The 23,305-nt window shown below is 47.7% G+C and overlaps 1 protein-coding gene across 1 annotated transcript in view; it reads left to right on the top strand.

The window, feature by feature from the left end:
• Positions 1 to 23,305, top strand: part of ttc22 (tetratricopeptide repeat domain 22) — an 81,811-nt gene that overhangs the window by 11,025 nt on the left and 47,481 nt on the right. Inside the window, exon 3 of the mRNA XM_084307590.1 lies at positions 22,630 to 22,933. Within this exon, the coding sequence (XP_084163716.1) occupies positions 22,630 to 22,933 (304 nt within the window). The remainder of the gene's footprint in view (positions 1 to 22,629; positions 22,934 to 23,305) is intronic.

Genomic DNA, 23,305 nt, shown 5'->3' with positions numbered 1-23,305 from the left:
AACTACATGCACCCCACCTGTATGGGGCTCCGCCCCCATGGTGGCACCGCCCATATAGCAGTGACTCTGGTCACCACACATCCTTCCTCTATTTTCGTCCCAGCGTACTTGGATGCGTGCACCATACGATAACTAGTAGGATGAAAAGATTAAGGAAGGTTCGTAATGTTGAGGGCTTACCGGAGGTTGCTGGCCCCTGGCATCTTCGACGCATGTTTTCGGCGACACGACTGGCCTATGTTGATGTTCCTCGTTGATGACAGCACATCGAGGTTCAGCTGTACAAGACTGGCTGTCGGGCCAGCTTGTACTCAGGTAGGCCCTGTGTCTTTCAGGCATGGGTATTAGTGTTAGTAATGCTGGTTTGTTTTGTTACACAACCGTGTTGTGTGTTGGCGCCGGGGGCAGGATGGTTTGGTGAACGTTCACTGGAGGGAACGGTTTCCAAGCTGTCTTGGGCGTGCTGCTAAAACATCTAATGCTATGCTACATGCTATCGCTAATGCCGCATGCTATTACTACTGCTAATTGCTACGCTGTTCTAATGTCTCCGCCGTGAGATGTTGTCACTCTCCCTCCTCTTGCTCGGTTCATCAATGAAGGTCAGTCGGTAGCTGTTGTGGGTTGAGTCCTATTTACCTTTTTTCGGGTAAATGGGTTGACAACAGGGTAGGCCGTGGCAAGGTTCCTAGCCAGGTATGTTACCTTGTGTTCCGGCAGGGTTTGTTGAACGGTGTTCCCATATGGGTTGGCGTCGGGTAGTGGGGCTATGGGTCCAGCCGACATGGTAAACATGTTGCGTGTCTGTGTGCAGGCAATTGTTGTTTTGGGTCCCACATCGCCTCGCGCTAAGCTGCAGTAGTATAAGGGCAGGGCCGCCTGGGAGAAATGTGAGGCCCTGTGCGTTTTTAGACGCGAGGCCCCCCACCCCCTGAGGCGGCCCTGTGTAGTGGGCTATTGTTTCGTTTTGTCACTCTGCTATGAGAAGGTCTGTCTTGCTACAGTTTTCTCTCCTCTCAACCATTCATACTGACGGTCAATCGGTATACTGGGGGAGTAGTGCAGGGGGGGGGCTTTGTTTACCTTTTTTGGTAAATGGGCTAAACTAGGGCTGGTGTCCTGTTGTGAATATTTGGAATGAAGGCGGGACTAGTTCGCTCTGGTCCGTCTCCCCTTAACTTTGTGTGTATGGGTTTGCTCATTCTACAGTATTTTGTGGTTTAGTTCTTTTATTCATTTAACCTTTTCATGGTGCACACCACAGTGGAGGTTGCTGTTTGCAATCACCACTGGTGCTCCGTGTTAACATCAGTCTTTTGTTTTTGACATATTGAAACAATGCCCCGCCCGGCCGACGCCATGGGTGGGTCGGCCTGGCGAGTGGCTGGTGGGCTGTTAAGGCTTGTACCGCCACGGTATGGAATTGGCAACGATTAGAACTGTGTTCGAATTGCTGTTTTTTTCTATTAAAAAAATGGTGTCTGGTGGAGGGGCCTTGAGGGCCAGCCGACGTCGACACATCGCGCGAGGTTGTTGACGTTATTAGCTTTGACCCAGCCGCAAGCTATAACCGCTCAGGGTTCCCCTCTCCGCAGGGGATTTTTGGTCTTCTGCTGGAGCGCAAGCGGTATTGTCCTAGGCCCTACACCGCCTCACACCGCGCAGCCAGAAGAAGAGAGAGCACGGCCTCGTCAGCGGCGATGATGGGGCCCTCGACAGGCGGCCATGTTTTTCCCCCGCCAGAGGTATCCTGGGCATCGATTCGACAGGTGTCCACAAGGCCGACAGCCTTGGCGGCCGAGGGATCGGCCATGTAGGATGGGTTCGGCTTGAACAAACAAGCCGTCACCGTCCTGCCGCGAGCAGCCCGCTCTCCGATCGCTCCCTTCCCCAACACCAGCGGAAGAAGTGGGCTCTGATTGTTTCCTTTGGCTGCGGGCCGCGTGCCTTCGTTGATGCGCGGGCGGCCCCCCTTTTCGCTTCTCATGGGGACAGGGGCTGACACCCAGTTTATGGCTGAGCCTGGGTCTGTCCGTGAGAATGTTGTGCTGTCAAGCGGCTCCCACACCTTGATCTGTGTTGGTTGAGCCTGGTGTTACGTCTGTCAACTTAAGTGTTGTCAGCAGGGGGGCTCGAAACCTTTTGAGGCACACAGTGCGGGCTTCCCCGGCCTCGCCTTTGCCAGGCCAGGTATCATGTTGGTGCCTCCCACTCCTGAAATATTGGCAAGTGGTCGCAGCTCACATGATTTGGGGTGGTAGTAATATCACTGCAGGGCTACGGTGTGTAGGAACCCATGGGGGCCTTACACCTTGCATGTCCGGCTGCAGAACAACTCCTTCAGCATGTTCTGGAGGGGTGTTCAGTGGGGGGGCTTTTTTCATCGGAAGCCCCCCGTATCAGACCGGCCCTTTCTGTCGGGGTTCCCCCTTGGGTGCGATTGCCTCGTGGGTGGTGTCAAGGTCAGGTGTTCCGACACGGAACGCGCTCCTCGCACGGTTCCAGGTTTGGCTACGCACAGCGGGGGGACCGGGCCAACTATCTACAGTTCCTAGCGGACCTGCGCCACGTGACGGCGGGTGCGTTGGGAGTGTCGTCACATATGACTACGGCAGTACCATATGTCGAGGTGGATGGAGAGAACGCTGAGGCGGGGACTTGTGTTTACACAACCCCACCCGTTTTCAGGTTTGGTACAGACCCTATTGTCGGGGTCTCCAGCTGTGACAGCTCTGGTCAACGAGATCCAATCTCTGTGGACGAAGCAAGCCATCGTCGTGGCGTTCTCCTCCCGGTGTTCTCTGCCGAGAAGTCGGGAGGGAGGGGTGTAAGACCCAGGCTGGACCTGTCCCATGGGAAGGTTCAGCATTTTTTGGATCGTCTCCTACCTGTTGAACACTGTCAGGTGGGGGTCTGGTTCTCCTCCATAGACCTGTAGGATGCGTATGCGCATCCCCGATCTTCCATCCTAGGGCTTACCTACGCTTCCTTTGCAGGGTTAGCGTATGAGTACCAGAGGCTGCCGTTCGGTTTTCTCTGGCTCCCCGCATCTTCACCAAGTGCGTGGAGGCCGCACTGGGGCCTCTGCGTCGTCCGGGGTTACGGAGTGTTCTGCCCTGATGACGTTCTGGTCCTTCGCGGTCAAGGTGGATCGTCAGGTCTCGTACCAGGCAGGTCTCTACCAGCCTGGGGTTGCTGTAGACTGGATGTAGAGTATTCCTTTTCCCAGTCAACGGTTGGAGGGCTATGGGCATCCATCTCAGAGCGTGTTGTCAACACGCTCGGGAGGTTCCGTCCTAGGACGGTTACGGCGCTGTCTCACGTCGCGTTTTCACCGACGCCTCCCTCGCTGGTGACGCGTCGGGCCAACGCAGTAGGGGGCAGCTGGCAAACCATGCTGCCCGGTCTGCGCTACGTTCAATGTGTTGGTGTTGAAAGCGGTCCTTCTGGTCCACAAATGGTGTTGATCAGGACGGACGATACGACGTCAGTGTCGTGTATCGACAGACAGGGAGGAGTACGCTCCCCCTGTCTGCACCAGGCGGCGGGCGGCTGGCTATGGGCGTCCTCCATCTGCGCAGCCTGAGGGCTCCCCACATCCCCGGCAGGGAGAATGTGGGTGCAGGTGTACTGTCGCGGGGCGGCCCTCATCCTGACGGGTGAGGATTACGTCTGGACATGGCCAGGCAGGTCTGGGACCGATGCCGTGCCGCCAGGGATTCTTCCCCATACATCTGTTAGGTCAGTTGTTGGGACGGGTACGTTGAGGGGCGCAGGTTCTTGATCCTGATGGTGTTACCATCTGGAATGCGCATGCTCCCTCCACTGTCGCGCTTATGCGGGCAGATGACGTATGTTCCAAGTGTGGTGTAAGGCGGGGGGCCGGGACTCAGTCTCCTGCCCCCTGGATGCTGTCCTTAGTTACCTCCAGTCTCTCCTTGATAGACTGTCGGCTTCGACGGTGAGGGTATATGCAGCAGCTATATCCTCCTATCATGAGGGGTTTGAGGGGATGTCTTGTTCAGCCACCCTCTTGTGAAGCGTTTCCTGCTTGGCGCTCGACGCGTTAAGCCGGTGCAACGCTCCTTGGCTCCGACTTGGGATCTTCAATTGGTCCTCGGTCGGTTGTCCTTGGCCCCGTTTGAGCCGCTCGAGCAGGCGCCGTTGGGACAGCTGTCCTTCAAGACCGCGTTCCTTCTGGCTGTCACTTCCACTAAACGCGTAGGTGAGCTCTGTGCTCTCTCGGTACGTCCAGAGTGCCTGTCTTTTCGGACCGATTGCGGTGTCACTCTGCGACCTAATCCTGCTTTCGTGCCTAAGAATATCCGGAGTTCCTTCCGCTCCCGGGATATTGTGGTTCAGGCGTTTCGTCCTCCTCCTCACACTAGTGGGTTAGATGCGGGCCTTCACCTGTCATGTCCAGTCCGTGCTTGGGGATTTACCTCAGCCGTACTCAGGATTTCAGGGTTACCGACCAGCTTTTTGTCTGTTACGGTGGGGCTCGTGCTGGTAAGGCACTGTCGGGGCAGCGCCTGTCCCATTGGTTGTGCGAGGGTATTACCCTCTGCTACACGTTGGCTGGGCAGGATCCCCCTGGGGGCATCAGGGCGCACTCCACTCGTGGGGTGGCTGCCTCTGCCGCTCTCCTGGGTGGGGCCTCGGTGGAGGACATCTGTGCTGCAGCTTCATGGTCCTCCCCGGGCCCCTTTGTAAGGTTTTACCTCATGGACATGACCGGGGGTTTTGTCTCCCAGGCGGTTCTGGGGTCTGTGGCCTTTCCTGCTTCCCGTCCTTTGGTCGGGTAGCAGGAGTGTATGGGTATGGGCCACAGTGTGTTGAGTCACACGTGGTTCCGCCTGTACGGTGTGTTGTGGGGCGGCGTGGCTCAGGGGTAGAGCGGGGCGTCCAATGATCGAAGGGTTGGTGGTTCGAATCCCGCTCAAGCCCATGTCCATCCCATTGCCGTTGTGTCCTTGGGCAAGACACTTAACCTACTTGCCTCGTATGAATGTGTATGCATGTGAATGAATGTTGGTGGTGGTCGGAGGGGCCGTAGGCGTTGATTATTCGCCACGCTTCCGTGAGTCTGCCTCAGGGCAGCTCTGGCTGCAATTGTAGCTTACCACCACCGGTATGACTGTGTATGAACGAATAATGGACTCTGTGAAGCGCTCTGAGTCAGAGCAACAGTCAGTCAGAGAAGAGCGCTATATAAATCCAATCCATTATTATTATTATTCAAGGGGTTCTAGTTTCCCTCTTGTTCGCATTTCAGGTGGAGTTGACTGCGCCTCCCCTTCGTTAGGGAGGATGGGGTGACAGGGTTCCCCGCACCCCTTGATGTGGGCTTACGGGTCCTCAGGGGGTACATTTGTCGGGCTTCCCGTCCGCTCTTCCCCATATCTCATAAGGCTCAGAGCGGGACGCGATAGCAAATACGGCATATAACGATAGGTTATGTAGATAACCTAGTTATATTAGTATTGGCTGAGCGTCCCGCTCTGCGCGGCCCTGAGTTCCCTCTTGAGGAATCTTTTCCTGGGACGGGTTTTTTTGGCGAGGAAGGATGTGTGGTGACCAGAGTCACTGCTATATGGGCGGTGCCACCATGGGGGCGGAGTCCCATACAGGTGGGGTGCATGTAGTTTTTTTTGTTCGTGGGAGATACAATAGGTATCATAGGAGATAGGGATATCTCATAAGGCTCAGAGCGGGACGCTCAGCCAATACTAATATAACTAGGTTATCTACATAACCTATCGTTAAAGCATCTTTGTATATATCACAGCATATGGTGGTTTTTGTTTTTCTCCATTTTCGCTCCGCTGCACGACATTTCCTTTTTTCTTTGTTGACCGTATTATAGTTCAACCAGGTTCTGGTTTTCTTCTTTTTCGTTTTTAGTGGGGCGACAGAATTTAATACAGATGACAGCGCATTATTGAGATTTTCTACCATTTCATTTAGAGAGCTGTCATGATTGTGTGGTTAATGTAGTCTGATAAGATCAATGAACTTTGATTCAGCCTTGTCGTTTAGGAGCCTCTTTTGAACTATGATTTCTTTTTTTGTTTTAGTACTATTACTACTACTACTACTATTACTACTACTACTATTACTACTACTACTACTACTACTACTACTACTACTACTACTACTACTACTACTACTACTAGTAATACTACTATTACTACTACTATTACTACTATTACTACTACTACTACTACTACTATTACTATTACTACTACTACTATTATTACTATTACTACTACTATTACTACTACTACTACTACTACTACTACTACTACTACTACTACTACTACTACTACTACTACTACTACTACTAATGTTATGGTTTGCAGTGTTGGGAAAGTTCACTTTCTACATGAACTAGTTCAGTTCACAGTTCACAAATTTTAAAATGAACTAGTTCAGTTCATAGTTCAAAATTCTAAATTTTGAACTAAAGTTCATGGTTTCAAAAATGAACTAATTTATAGTTTATAGTTCTTTTTTCAATACGTTGCTGCAAGCTATTATTTTTCAAATGTATTGCCACAACCCATAATAGAACCACAGAATACTGGCATTTCCATAACGCTTTGCTGCCGCCCATTCAGTCCACACTAGTAGCAGCTGCAGCTTTCATCTCTACAGTATATTTTCAAAAACATGAGGAAAAACCTGGTGCTTGAATGGTCTTTATTAAGTATAATAATCTAAATATACTTAAAGTACCAAAAGTGAAAGTAGTCATTGTGCAAACATATAACATATAAACATGTGCCGACATAACTCTGTACTAACACAACACAAGGTAGGAACCAGGCTGAGGTATGAAACTAAGGTTGTACCTCAAAGTTCAATATTCAAAGTGCAAAACATTTACTGAATTTAACTAAAACTCTTTTAAATGCTCATACACCGACGTCGTAGAGTCTGACTCTGAGCGAGTGCAGCGCCTTCTGAAAGTGCGAGTGCTGCTGCTCTACTACAAGACTCCCCGAAGCCCCGCCCAGAGCGGTTGCCAGATTGTGTGGTTTTCAGCATTTTTTTTTTGTATCCACTTTTTCTCCCATTTTTCTATATTTTCTCCCATCCCAATTTCGTATCATCCAATTCAACCCTCCCCTGTCACGAACGCTGTTTCTTGCCTCCCACAAGCCGGCTGCAATGTGGACTAAGTCATACATAGCACAAGTCCCCTCCGGTACTTGAGGTAACAGCAGTCGCATCTATTCACCTGCACAGCTCGATCTCTCAGTGGCGAGGAGTAACGCGTGGGAGGCTCACGCTGCCCCCGACACTTCCTGATTCTACTGCGCAGGCGCACCAACCGACCTGTAGGAGTCGCTGTCCACAACGCCCGATCCCCACCCATCAGTTTCCCACCCCCTAATACGGCCAATGTGTATTAGTACGGACGACCAGCTAAACTGAAAGCAAATGTGGAGCGCTGGGCTCGAACAGGCGAGCCCAGCGTCTCCAGATTTCGTGGCGAGCGCCTTGCCCACTACGCCACATAGCCGCCCGTTTTCAGCATTATTTTAAAGCCTGTTTACGGTGTGTTTTAACTGGGTTTTCGGCTGAAAGGCATATGAAATCTGGCACACCTTTGAACGCCATTATAATATAGTGCTGAGAATGAACGCACTTTTGAACGCCGTTATACAGCGCTGAGAATGAACGCGTTCTCAATTACGTTCATTTAGGGGGGAAAACATCTGTTCAGTTCACGTTCGTCCAGTAACAAAACAATCAACAATTCTTCAGTGTTTGAGGAAACACACAAAAAACAGACGAATGCAGTAAGTCCAGGGCAAAAACGAGGATATCAATTCATAGAAAAATAGTCTTCCAAAAGACTCACCAGAAGCAAGGTCGAAGTGGGAAAACGAGGCAGAGAGAGAACACAGCAACAACCTCCAATGGCGCACTCTATAGTGTGTACAAAAAAACACAGGAGTACTATAGATTTTACATACAGATTCTCTCTATAGACCAGCAACATTTTCATTCAGGCAGAGGATGTGGACAAGCAGGTGTTTTGGCGCGCACACAAATAGTTTCTTCGGAATACATTTTTTACTGGCATCATTTAAATATCCAGCCAGGCTTGAAGGTTGAACATCCACCAATCGGAAACAATGAGTCGGGACACGCTTTAGATAATAAAGCACTCAACCTCTACTGTCTTTAACTATGAATGAACACAACACTCTAACTTACCATCTTTAGATAATAAAGTACCTCTACTGTCTTTAACTATGAATGAACACAACACTCTAACTTACCATCTTAAGATAATAAAGTACTCAACCTCTACAGTCTTTAACTATGAATGAACACAACACTCTATCTTACCATCTTTATATAATAAAGTACTCAACCTCTACTGTCTTTAACTATGAATGAACACAACACTCTAACTTACCATCTTTAGATAATAAAGTACCTCTACTGTCTTTAACTATGAATGAACACAACACTCTAACTTACCATCTTTAGATAATAAAGTACTCAACCTCTACTGTCTTTAACTATGAATGAACACAACACTATCTTACCATATTTAGATAATAAAGTACTCAACCTCTACTGTCTTTAACTATGAATGAACACAACACTCTATCTTACCATCTTAAGATAATAAAGTACTCAACCTCTACTGTCTTTAACTATGAATGAACACAACACTCTATCTTACCATATTTAGATAATAAAGTACTCAACCTCTACTCTCTTTAACTATGAATGAACACAACACTCTAACTTACCATCTTTAGATAATAAAGTACTCAACCTCTACTCTCTTTAACTATGAATGAACACAACACTCTATCTTACCATATTTAGATAATAAAGTACTCAACCTCTACTGTCTTTAACTATGAATGAACACAACACTAACTCACCATCTTTAGATAATAAAGTACTCAACCTCTACTGTCTTTAACTATGAATGAACACAACACTCTATCTTACCATCTTTAGATAATAAAGTACTCAACCTCTACTCTCTTTAACTATGAATGAACACAACACTCTATCTTACCATATTTAGATAATAAAGTACTCAACCTCTACTGTCTTTAACTATGAATGAACACAACACTAACTCACCATCTTTAGATAATAAAGTACTCAACCTCTACTGTCTTTAACTATGAATGAACACAACACTCTATCTTACCATATTTAGATAATAAAGTACTCAACCTCTACTCTCTTTAACTATGAGTGAACACAACACCATAACTTACCATCTTTAGATAATAAAGTACTCAACCTCTACTGTCTTTAACTATGAATGAACACAACACTCTAACTTACCATCTTTAGATAATAAAGTACCTCTACTGTCTTTAACTATGAATGAACACAACACTCTAACTTACCATTTTTAGATAATAAAGTACTCAACATCTACTGTCTTTAACTATGAATGAACACAACACTCTAACTTACCATCTTTAGATAATAAAGTACTCAACCTCTACTGTCTTTAACTATGAATGAACACAACACTCTAACTTACCATCTTTAGATAATAAAGCACTCAACCTCTACTGTCTTTAACTATGAATGAACACAACACTCTAACTTACCATCTTTAGATAATAAAGCACTCAACCTCTACTGTCTTTAACTATGAATGAACACAACACTCTAACTTACCATCTTTAGATAATAAAGTACCTCTACTGTCTTTAACTATGAATGAACACAACACTCTAACTTACCATCTTTAGATAATAAAGTACCTCTACTGTCTTTAACTATGAATGAACACACCACTAACTTACCATCTTTAGATAGTAAAGTACCTCTACTGTCTTTAACTATGAATGAACACAACACTCTAACTTACCATCTTTAGATAATAAAGCACTCAACCTCTACTGTCTTTAACTATGAATGAACACAACACTCTAACTTACCATCTTTAGATAATAAAGTACTCAACCTCTACTGTCTTTAACTATGAATGAACACAAAACTCTAACTTACCATCTTTAGATAATAAAGCACTCAACCTCTACTGTCTTTAACTATGAATGAACACAACACTCTAACTTACCATCTTTAGATAATAAAGCACTCAACCTCTACTGTCTTTAACTATGAATGAACACAACACTCTAACTTAACATTTTTAGATAATAATGTTTGAAAACATTATTCCTTTGAAAAGATACTTAGTGTATATAGTTATTTGTCTGAGGTACTCTACACTCACACTATTGATGTTGATAACACAGTGGAATAAAGGTGTATGAAAGAAATAGCAGAAGAAATACTGTTCTTAACCCTTTCACTGCCACAGCCACACTAACAAACGGTTAACCCTTTCACTGCGACAATACAGCAGGTTAACCCTTTCACTGCCACACTGCAAAAGGGTTAACCCTTTCACTACATTTACATTTAGTCATTTAGCTGACGCTTTTATCCAAAGCGACTTACAAGTTTTGTACAACAAGACAGCAGGAAGGGCACAACTCTATCAGCTGAGTAACAATGTTCATCAAAGTGTTGAGTGCTACAGTGTAGGTTAGTTTATTAGGACAAGTGCATGACAGTAAGGTTAGTTAGGGTTAACCCTTTACTATCCCACTACAGACGGTTGTAGTGTGGTAGTGAAAGGGTTAATCTGCATACAGCACTACCCTGCACAGCATTTCTAGTGTGACTCAACACGTTCCTTTGTCATTCACAACTGGGCGTCATTTATCAACATTCCCATATGTGTAAAAGGTGATAAACTATTGGGCCATACATGTTTATGTTTGTTTTGCTTGATAAATGAGGCCCAATGTTTCCAAGAGATATTTCCTACAGTAGTACTAGTAGATAGTAGTACAGGATTCCAGTGAAACTATCTATAAATAGTTTATATGAACTATAAATAGTCGACAGGAGATATAATTTGGTCCAAATTGTTCCCTAGCAACAGAATTCCAGTGAGACCGTCTACAAACGCCAATGTTGCACAATATGAATAATATAAGCTAATAATTACATTGCCATACTACTCCTAAGATGCAGGGGTGTAAAAAGCACCCAGACATTATACTTAAGTGAAAGTATGGGTACCGTCTCAAAATCTTACTCAAGTAAAAGTCAGAGTATCTGGCTAAAAACACACTTGAGTAAAAGTCAAAAAGTTTCTACTTTTAAATGTACTTAAGTACTAAAAAGTTAAAGTGAACACTTTTTTTATTTTAAGGGATAGACCAGGGCCCTCATTCATCAACGTGACTTACGCACAGATATGTGCTTCACCTGTGCGTACAACCATTTCTAAGCAAAGTGTGGGATTCATCAATTTCAACTTGAACTTGACTTCGTGCTTATGTGTACGCACAGCTCTGAGCATGCTTAGCTGACGCCCAGTGGTAGAATATCGTTACTACGGCATATGCGCTGCTCAGTTCATGCATTAGTTTCAACGCGGAAATAAGCTTCCGTGCATTAGTTTCAACACTGGCGTGTTCAACTTCTGTATGACCCGTAATTCATTATAGTTCATTGTAAAATAGTGACAGTAGTGTAATTATAACGGGCTCACACGTGAACAAGAGGTTGGCCTGCTTGTTTGGCACGGGGGGGCAAACGCAAAACACCAACCTCCAAACGCGATTAAATATTGTTTCAAATAAAAAGCAAATTATTTTGTGTGTCATGTTTCTAAATAAGATTGGTCACGAAATGCTTTCTACTTCAATTTGTTGGTTAGAATAGATGACCTCCGTTGAAACTTCACTGAGACTAACAGTCTATTTGTGAGCTCCCGCACAGATGTGATAATAATAATAACAATAACAATAACAATAACAATAATAATAATAATAATAATAATAATAATAATAATAATAATAATAATAATAATAATAATAATAATTATAATAATAATAGCTTCATTTTATATAGCGCCTTTCAAGAGACCCAAGGTCGCTTTACATAGATAGGGGGGGGGGAATAACAAAGTAACAAACATAGTGGACAGACACAACATATAAATATGATGATGGAATTCATTCAAGTCCTCTCCACCCTCGGGTCTTTGCCACCGGCACGGTCCATCGTGATATTGGAGATGGATTGAGCAATAGACTGTTACTGTAGCTGTCAAAGCTCCATCACAAATGCAGTTATGTGAATAGAAAGGGATTCCACTCAGTCAATGTTGCGATGCGCATTTGCCTGATACATGTTGTTGCTGCATGCCGGGAGGAAAGGCATGCTGCATGTTTTCAATTAATTAAATAAAACGGATACTTTTTGCAAGGGTTTACTGATCAACCAACTACATACTGTAACTTTTCAGTGCACGTTCTTATTTACATTGTGACAACAGCCTTGTGAGTTCCCGCAGTGACCCGCACACAGACATGATGGAATTCAAGTTCAAGTTTGTATTGATCACATATAGGCAGGCTACACATGGCGTATAGGCTACATCATACATGGCAGTGAGATTCATTGTTCTTGTATATGCTCTCGTATTATTGTTTATATAGGCTACCCAATACTGACATCAAAATAGATTGTATGCCTCTAGAAATCATATGCAGCAGGTAGAAAATTGACGGAAAATCCGTCGCGATTTGGAATAAAATTGAGGAGAACTTTAATCCCTGGGTATTAATCAAACAAAACGGGAAAAGGCAGTCATATTCCAGCACAGTCTTTATTAGTGTTTTGAGCTGTCCAGGCAGAATTGCAGCAATGGTCTTAGGGAGCCGTTGATATCTGACATCACTGTGTACAAGTCCGCCTTTTATTTATCCCATAACACGCGTTGTGTCTTCTTGGTTCGGCAGCGCCTCAGTGAACAATCTCCTGTGGAGTTTCTCAGAGTTCCGCTCGGGTCAGTCCATTATTTCACATCCCAAGGGGGGTGTTTCATTACCATATATGGATAATCATGCACGAGCATTGACGGTAGAACAAAGAGGTATTTATCAACACGGAGGAGCATAGGACCTGTGTACGCACGGTTGATAAATCCCAATATTTCTGTGCGTACACACATTCTAAATTCTGTGCTTACGTGTGGAAATAGAACATTTTCTACGTCACGTTGATGAATGAGGGCCCAGGGGTCTCAAACTCATTCCATCGTGGGCCAAGTTTTCCTTTTAACTACACATTGCACCAGGTGAGTTAGTTGAAGAGGTGAGTCAATTAGTGAAATCATCAGCTGGTGATTAGGCAAGGCTGGAATGAAACCAAGCATACACTCTGCCCACAATGGAATGTGTTCTGCGATAGACCATGCTGAAATGAAAGAACAGAGGACACTTTTTTTGCATTAAAATTATTTAATGCACTTCTCCCTCGATTTGTCAAGGTAATGGACGGCATTCACATAATAATAATAATAATGCATTTTATTTATAAGGCGCCTTTCAGGACACTCAAGGTCGCCGTACAACAATTAAAAACAGTTCATTAACAATCGCAATACATTTTAAAAATAAAAATCAGTCATATGCCTGCCTAAACAGGTGGGTTTTGAGGTGGGTTTTAAATGGGATGATGGAGTCAATGTTCCTGATGTCGGGGGGGAGGGAGTTCCAGAGGGGGGGGCAGAGCAGCTGAAGGCTCTTGACCCCATGGTGGACAGACGGGCTGGGGGGGGGGACGGTCAAGTTGATGGAGGAGGCAGACCTGAGGGAGCGAGTGGGAATGTTGATGTGGAGGAGGTCGGACAGGTATGGAGGGGCGAGGTTGTGGATGGCCTTGAATGTATGGAGGAGGATCTTGTAATCTATGCGGTCTTTAATGGGAAGCCAGTGTAGTTGTGATGTGACTGATGACAGGGGTTCTGGTTATTATACGGGCAGCAGCGCTCTGGACCAGTTGGAGCTTATGGAGGAGTTTGTGGGGGAGACCAAAGAGAAGGGAGTTGCAGTAATCTAAGCGGGAAGTGACAAGGGAGTGGACCAGGATTGCGGCGCTGTTGGGAGTGAGTGAAGGGCGGAGGCGGTTGATGTTGCGAAGGTGGAAGTAGGCGGACCGGATGGTGTTATTGATGTGGGAATGGAATGATAGGGTGCTGTCGAGGACGACACCCAGACTCTTGACCTGGGGGGAAGGGGAACCCAAGGAGTTGTCTATGGTGAGGGTGAAACTGGGGTGCTTGGTGAGTGTGGACTTGGAGCCAATGAGGGCTACCTCTGTTTTATCACTGTTTAGTTTGAGGACATTTTAAGTGAACCAGGATTTGATTTCCTGTAAACAGGCACAGAGGGAAGAGGGAGGGAGGGTGGAAGTGGGTTTGGAGGAAACATAGAGCTGTCGTCGCGTAACAGTGGAAATTGATGCTGTGTTTACGGAGAATCAGACCAAGTGGGAGGAGGTAGATGATGAAGAGGATGGGGCCAAGGACAGAGCCCTGGGGAACACCGGAGGAGAGGGGGGATGGATGGGATGTGAACAGGGGAGGAAATTAGGCCATTTTACTCGCCAAATGCGAGTATTTTTTATGTTTGGCGAGCGATTCATGAAGACCAAGTTTCAACACTCTTTGATGAACATTGTTAAGGCTTGTGTCCATAGGGGACGTTTTATGAGTTGTCAGCTCCTTTCTGTCATTCATTTCTATGCTGGAGAAGCGTCAGGCGCGCTCCTCTTCCCAGAGCCGCGCCTCGCGTTTTATGAGCTCTCGACGGCAGCGTTTTTGGCGGAGCGCTCCCAGCTCATAAAGTTGAAACTAGTTAAACTTTTTTGGAAAGCAGCGCGTTACATCAATGTAACTCATCGAGGAAGGGGCGGAGCCGCGAGCTCTGGGGAGACCCAGAAAGACGCTCAAAGCTTTTTTTTCTTCTTTTTTCAAAGCGGTCCGCCTTCAAAAAAACTTCCCCGGTGGACACATAGCCTTACTCAGCTGGAAGAGTTGTACCCTTCCTGCTGACTTGTCGCTTGGATAAAAGCGTTCAGCTAAATTACTAAATGTAAATGTACCTTGGTAGAGCACGGCCAGGGTTAGGGGTTCCATTCCCTGTGTGGTTAGAGCAAGGTACTAACACTGCCAGGGTTAGGGGTTCCATTCCCTGTGTGGCTCAGTGGGTAGAGCAAGGCACTAACACTGCCAGGGTTGAAGGTTTAATTCCCATGCTAAAATGTATGCACTTATGATGCACTCTTTGGATACATTCCACCAAATGGCCCCATGCAAAAATAAACGGTGTTGTTGTTGTTTTGCACCAATTACTACAGAAATACTATAGTGAATCATTATAGAAACGTAGCACTTCCATGTTAAAACCACAAGAATACTACTACTACTACTGATTTTAATTGAATTAACTGAGTATGACCAGAGAGATATGAGTGGAACCAGTCTAGGGATGTGTGTGAGATTCCAATGGAGGCTAAGGAGGGTGGAGTGAGATATGGTGTCAAATGCGGCGCTTAGATCGAAGAGGATGAGGATGGATAATGGTCCGGAGTCAGCTGCCATCAGGTCATTGGTGATTTTGAGGAGGGCTGTTTCTGTGCTGTGACGGGGGCGAAAACGAGATTGGAACTGTTCATAGAGGTTATTGTTGGAGAGGTGAGCGTGAATCTGAGAAGCCACTACTTTTTCCAGGATTTTTGAGAGAAATGGCAGGTTGGAGATGGGGCGGAGGTTATTGAAAATGTTGGGGTCTGAACCAGGTTTCTTTAGAATCTGTGTTACAGCAGCGGATTTTAGAGATGATGGGACAGAACCAGAGGTGAGGGAGGAATGGATGATTGCAGTTATAAGGGGCAGGAGAGAGGGGAGGGAGGCTATGACCAGGGAGGAGGGCAGGGGGTCAAGTTGGCAGGTGGATGGCTGGGATGTCCAGATGAGTTTTGATATATCGGCAGCAGAGGGGAGATGGAAGCAGGAGAGAGGTGCAGAGAGGGGCATCACAGCATCCAGTTGTAAAGTTGGCCAAACTACAGCCTTGGAAAAAATTAAGGGTTTAGTTCTTTCTTAAAGGGGACATGTACTATAAATGTCATTTTTCAGTCTCTAGCATTGTATTATAGTAATAGGAGTTAGTATCAATGTGTTTTAGTGTCTAAATACCATATTGGCGGATTGCTCTGATTCAGCTCAGATAATTTCTTGCTCCAGTAAATGAGTCCATCCTGATTTGAAGGCCTGAATGAAGTTACTCAGGCTCTGGGTAGAAGACAGTGATGTGATTGGCTCTGTGGTTGTAGCTAATGCCCGCCCACAATCTACATAGACTAGACAGAGAGTGGAAAACCACTTCCTCATACTGCGACGCAGAGTGAAACCCGACACCTCTGCATACACTGGAGGGAGAGAGAGAGAGAGATAGAGAGAGAGGGAGAGAGAGGGAGAGACAGAGAGAGAGAGAGAGGGAGACAGAGAGAGAGAGACAGAGAGAGAGAGAGAGAGAGAGAGAGAGAGAGAGAGAGAGAGAGAGAGAGAGAGAGAGAGAGGGAGGGAGCACTTGGGGGGGGGGGACCTGCCGCGCCACACGGGAGAGGGGAGGAAGGGAGGCCGCCCCCCCCCCACAAGCTGCCGCAGGGAGAGAAAAAACGAAAAGAAGAGATGGCCTGTCTTTTCTCTCTCTCTCTCTCTCTCTCTCTCTCTCTCTCTCTCTCTCTCTCTCTCTCTCTCTCTCTCTCGCACCCCCCCTCTCTCTCTCTCTCTCTCTCTCTCTCTATCTCTCTCTGTCTACCAGTCGCAGACTGTGTGGACTGACTGTCACTCAAAGTGCTTATGGGCGGAGCCAGGCCATAACAGCCTGAAATCTTGAAGCTGAAAAATGATGGTTTTGAGTACTTGATTAGAAATATAAAACAATGCATTTTTTTGAAAAAAACCTTACAGATGTCTTCAATAGACTAACAGGAATTGTGTAAAGTTGCCCAAATAGTGCTAGGAATTTTATACGTGGGTTCGACATTGCAGGATTAATAACGTTATACATTGTGTAGCTCCGCTCTGCGTCTATTGCAATACTCTTCATATCCAGTATTGATACTGAATAAATTCTCACATGCACCTTTACATACCATCATCTGTCTGGCCACACCCCCATCCGCTCCCTACATAAGCAGGGGTGTGGCCATACCATCAGCTCCTTCTTCAGTTTTCACCACGTCAAGTGCCTGCAAAGTACCACACTTTGAAGTTTGCTGGATTTTTTGAAGAAGTCGGAGCTGCGTTGACATTATCTCTTGTTTTGTTTCTCTCTCTCACAATTTAAGAGAAAAGGGCTAAGTTATAATGTCTTCTTCGAGGGGTTTGAGCGCTAGCAACGTCACTCTTCACCAGAGGTTCTCCATTGCCGCCTCCGCCGTGTGTCTTGGGGCGGGACTGACTCCGCGGTCGTGGCAGTCAGTCGTACCCGATCGGCGTCCGGTGGATAGTTTGCCTCTCTGAGGAGCTGGTGTACCAAGGCCGTCTCCTGTGAGATGGCCTGGTTCCTGCTCTGGTTCCCCCGCCGCCGAGGGGTGGTTGGCCGATGGGCTGACGGCTCCTCTGGTAGCGGAGGATCTGAGACGCAAGCTCTTCGCCTCTGCTTGTTCCTGTCGTAGGAGGGTGGCTTGCAGAGGCGAACGGCCTGGTTTTGGTGAGCTTCTGGAGCCAGATGAGGGTGCTTCTGCTTCTCCGTGGCCGATGGAAGCGGAGGATTTCATGGTGGGAGCAGAGGCGCTCTTATTTGACGCCCCGGTGGGGACGCATCACTCTCCCCCTTAGAGTGTGGCAGGGGGTGGTATGTCTCCTTGGGGTCCCTCGTACTCCGGTGTTGGGTTAGAACCTCCGACTCGGCGACGAGATGCCCTGCTATCGGCCACATCGGATGGTGGCACTACAGTGAGTGGTAGCCTCTTGTATGTGAGGGACGCGAGCTGTGTGGAGGACAGTGCGCATGTGGAATTACGTGCCTTGTTCCCGGAGCTCATGGCGGCAGCCGCCGTCGCTAATGGCGTGCCGCTGCCGCAGCCACTGCATGCCCCTGTCCCCGATGACTTGATAGGTCATCTATGGCAACGTCGTCCTGTGAGGGAGACGGGCGATGTCTGCCCATTCTTCCCCTCAATGGAGGCCTACGTGCGTCAGGGACAGGTGATCTCCCACATCACTGGCCTTACCCCCACCTACGTGCAAGTCACGGGGGTGGCGGGTTTGGTCGAGGGAATGAAGGAAGGGGTGCCTCGGCTTGATAGACCGATGGCGTCTCTCCTTTGTCCTGAGGTGGTGTGGGAGCCGTTGCGGAAGCCGGTTCCCTACGGGAAATCGGCTAGGCAGTTGGCCAACTGGAGTGACCAGTCACTTATCGCCTCGACTCAAAGCCTAGCTGCGACGTCCAACATTGCGCAGCTAGCGCGCTTTATGTCAGGGATGATGGCGGGCGGTACGGTGCCGGACGAACAACAACAAGTCCTGCACGCCCAGGCGGCTGGAGCCATCCTGCATCTGATTCAGCTGCAGGCAATTGCCGCCGGGAAGATACGCGCCCTGGCCACTCTGTCCCAGCGCCACCTTTGGCTGGAGCAGGCGCGGGTGCCGGAGAAGAAGAGACTTCCCCTGCTCACGGCCCCCCTCTCCGATGCTGGGCTCTTCGGGTCGGCGATGCAGCTGATAACGGCATGGAGGAGGAGCGTGCGGTGCTCCAGCCCCATTTCCCCCCACCCGATATCGCCGGTGGGGTTCGATGGAGGCCACGTCGTCTGGGACCCGCGACCGTCGCCACCGCCACCACCACCGCCACTGCTGGTCCTTCGGCCAAGAAGGCCAGGAGGAGAGAGGGTGCCTCGACCGCCGCAGCCAGCCAACCCACGCCCGGAGGTGACGGTAGGGATCGTCGTGACCAGGCACCCCAGTACCGTCCCTCCGGGCCTAAAGCTCTCCGTGGGGGCAAGCAACAAGCTGCTCGTGGCAGGCGCCGCTGAAGTGACTTTCCCCCCCTGTTTACCCCTGTTCCCTTCCCCGCCCAAATATGATTTTGTACATAAATAAAAAGTCCCTCCTAGGAGGGACTGTATTTTTTGTTACAACTGTGTGTTTATTCCCTACATATGTTGGGGATACGATGTGTAGAACCTTCGCCTAGTTGTGGGGTTGATAGGAGAGCTAGACTTTTTAGTCTTTAGCTGGTCGCTACATATATATGTGTGCATGCTTGAAGAAGACCAGAAGGGTCGAAACGTTGCATCTGCCTTTTTGTCAATTAAACACCTTGGAACTACTAATGAGTTGCGAGCCCCGCTTTGTTTCACACATAAACCTTGGCCTTGTTATAAACCCTGTTTGCAGACGTGTTGTCGTCTGTGGCTAGCGTGCGTTGGGTTAGCTTATCCTGTTAGGATATACGCTGTTTCATTAGCATGCTGGCTACATAAGGTATCATCAGGCTTGTTTATTATAGTATACGGGGTATGGGATCATGAGGGGGTAACCGAATAAACCCCTCCTTCCCTCTTTTCTGATTGGTCGGGGGGTTTGGCCCTCTATCATTCAGTCCTACCGCGCTGATTGGTCAGTGCGGCACGGGGTAGTGAGGGGGGGGGGTAGGGAATTCCCTGACTCCTCGCCTATCATGGTCGGTTGAGTCATGGGATTCCCCCCGCCATAGAATACGTCACTGGGCACGTTTCTATTGGTCGCTGACTTCCGTGAGTTCTTTACAGGCCCCATGTGTGGTTCTCTGTTATTGTCGAGTTGGTGTTGCGGTGCGTAGGAACTTAAGAGTTCTGCTACGCTCTGTATATATGTAGCTTGAGCCTTTTGGTCACGTGGCTCAATGTTACATAAACTTTTCAAATTGTTGCTCACGTGGGAAGTCTCTGTGGGGGTTTCCCGTCCCCTCCTTTATGGAGTAGGTTGACGGGGTATTGTTTAGGGATTCCCTGACTCCTCGCCTTAACGGTCTGTTGAGTCATGGGTTTCCCCCCCTCATAGGGTACGTCGCTCCCCGTCCCCTCTTTATGGAGCATGGTTGACGGGGTGTTGTTTTCCCTCAGCCGCGTCGCATGGGACCCATGTCCGTATTTCTTTCTGTAAACAATATATATATAAAAAAAATGCTTCTTGTCGTTCTCCCAGGCGGCTTGGAGGAACGGTATCTGGTGTCTTGTTAGACTATCCATTGATATGTTTTGGGTCTCGACGTGTACATAGTGCTGGCCCTGGGTGTTTCTGATAGGAACCACGCATGGGCTTGCGTGCCTTGGTTGCTCATCATTAAAACAGCGTTTTTATGGGGCAACTGGGATGGAGTTTGTCTCTTCTGAGCGCCAGTTTACTAGGTTTGTCTCGACGAATTCTCGTTCATATCTGGGGGATGTTAACGGAATAGATCAAAGCATAGGTAGAGGGGTCTCACGCCTTTGGGGTGGGCCACCAAGCGTGTTACGAAAGGGACCGTCTGGGTGGCGCCCTCTATAATGTTTTGGATCGACACGCGTACCTACCCCCCTCCTAAGGGTTGGGGATGGCGGCGTGATTAGGGCACGGGACTGATTCTGGTCACGCCGGTCCAGGTCAGTTAACCTGTTGTCCGCCAGGGCGCAGATCTGCTGTTCTGGTACCCTGAGGGACTTGTGCTTTTTTCGGGGGGAAAAATGCCGGGTCGGCCCGGGTGTTGCAGGGTTTGACGTTATGGAGATATTCGTGCTTGTGTTACTACGTATTACCCCTCACTGTTGCTTGGTCCATGTTGTGTTGTACCTTGCGCTGTGCTAAGGGAGCCTGGTCCTTCTCCATTCTTTTTCGCCCCTCTCTTCTTCTGCTTAAGCATGGCTGGGAGGGGGCTGTTGAGGTGATTCTTATGGAACTCCTCTGGCAGCCCTGTGTACATCCCGGTCCACCGGGCCCGGTTCGAAATAGTTTTCGTTGACCCGTAGGCCTGGGTTAACCCCTTTTTGAAAACTGAAACACTTGTACTGCGGTATAGCCAGTGTATACCCGCAGTTGTGTTTTGGAGTTTTTTCTTGAGGGGTTATAGGAACAACCGCCTCATGTTAGAACCAAGGGGGTGGTTGGTTCCCTGGTGTGTTGGTAGCGGAGTCAACTCTCGGGGTAGGCCGGATTTGGCCCCGTCTACCTGTGAGTGTGCCCCCGCACTTTTCATGACGTCTGCCAATCATGTCAGCCTTCTCTGCCTCTCTAGAGAGTCGAGGGGTTTTTGTGGAGGCTGTGACATGGTGCACAACAATGCCAGCATACGCCCCTTCCGCCGGGGTGCTGTTTCAGCAGACCCCTTTGGCGCCTGTCTAGTCCGCAGTGCTCCAGGCTCAGGTCGAGTGCCTGTTGCCTGGATTGAGGGATCGACCTGCTACGGCCTTGCCACGGGGCATTTGCTCTTGACCCCGTGATGTTAGGGGTGGTAATGGGGGTTTGGTCCTTCCATTCGTTCCCTAGTGGCATCGTGGGTACGCCCCACGGTCTGCTCACCCTGTGAGTTGAGTTGCTGAAGTCTCCTCTTCTCGCAGTCGGATCCGACACCCTCCCGTCCTCCGCTAGGGGGGTTCAGGGGGCTCGGGTCCTCCCCGGTTCTATTGGTTGTGGGGGGCCTCAGCGGGTGCATTTGTCGAGCTCCGCTCTGCTCAGCTCCTGTGTTGCAATAGACGCAGAGCGGAGCTACACGATGTATAACGTACGGTTATGTATATAACCATAGTTATATGAGTGTAGTGACGCTCTGCGTCGGACTCACTGAGGACCCCGTGATCTTGCCTTGTGGTGAAAGACTTGGGAAGGAGCTGATGGTATGGCCACACCCCTGCTTATTTAGGGAGCGGATGGGGGTGTGGCCAGACAGATGATGGTATGTAAAGGTGCATGTGAGAATTTATTCAGTATCAATACTGGATATGAAGAGTATTGCAATAGACGCAGAGCGTCACTACACTCATATAACTATGGTTATATACATAACCGTACGTTAACGTTAGTTCGGCCAGACAAACAAATATACTAATTAAAATAGTTGGACCTGCGAGATTTGTACTTTTGTAGGTCTGCATTTTAAATGTAAGGAGTAAAAAGTATGTTTCTTTTCTCTGAAATGTAAAAGTACAAGTATACAAACCTAAAGTACAAATCCCCCAAAACAGTACTTATTAAGTATTGTAACAAAGTACAATTACTGAAGTACTTTACACCCCTGCTAACATGTCATTTTTTAGATCATAACTATTATAGGAAAAACAAATATGGCTGTGTATTTGTCGCAGTACAAAATTCTAAATAAACCCTGATGAGAGTGAGTCTGAGTGACAGCCGTGCGTTCCCCCCCCCCCCCACACACTATGAATTGAAAATGGGGGTCCCTGATGTAAACAAAACAAACGTCTTTCCTTGGTCTGCATCCCCTTAACCCTTTCACTGCCACACGACAGAAGGTTAACCCACACAACAGACGGCGATGCTCCATCATTAGCATCATTAGCGCCGCATCCGTCAGTTGTGTGAAGGGCTAACCTTCTGTATTGTCACAGTGAAAGGGTTAACCGGCTGTCGTGTGGCAGTGAAAAGGTTAACAATTGTGTGTATTGAGCCGTACTGTATTGTACCCATTCTGCAATCTGTTAATAAAGTTTTCATTCATTCATTCATTCATTCATTCATTCATACCCCCCCCCCCCCCCCACCTCCCCCCTCAGGACCATCTGTAAAGAGGACCCTGGTAACCTGAACGCCTGGGCCAACCTGGGCTTCGTGTACGACCGGCTGGGCAGGGAGCTGGACGCGGGGGAGTGCGTGGAGAAGGTGGCCCAGCTCATGGGCCTGGACGGCGGGGAGGCGGGGCGGGAGGAGTCCCGGCTGCTGGCGGCGCGGTGCCTGGCGGAGCAGGCGTACGCCCAGCCCTGCGACGTGGAGCTGGACACGGAGGAGGAGGCGCTGAGGGAGAGGCTGGCGGACGCGCTGACGCTGTACAACAGAGCCCTGGACTACGGAGGGGAGCTGGTGAGGCAGCAAGAGGAACACAGTTGGATTGATTGATTGAAAATGTTTTTGATTGATTGAAAAAATTTCCAGGCGATAAATTTTTTTTATCTAATTAATTACAGGATTTGTAATTAATTAATCGAATTAATCGAATTTTTATCGCATAACCATTTTAGGCCTGATATTCTATATTCTATAATCATATTTCAAATTGCATGTGTCCGGATGGCAGAATTCAGTACTGTATCTACAAAACCTTCTGTTTAATCATCTTCCATCTATTAATTTGCTTAGATTTTTCAGGTCTGGTCAATTTTAGCATGGTGTTATTCACAGTCAAAGATAAAAAATTTAAATAAAAAAAATTGAATTGATATTCTCATTTGGTTC

Source organism: Notolepis coatsorum (genome assembly GCF_963971535.1).
Source record: "Notolepis coatsorum genome assembly, chromosome: 2".
Classification (NCBI taxonomy): Eukaryota; Metazoa; Chordata; class Actinopteri; order Aulopiformes; family Paralepididae; genus Notolepis; species Notolepis coatsorum.
The sequence above is the reverse complement of the archived record's forward strand: the minus strand, read 5'-3'. Positions and strand labels throughout refer to the sequence as shown.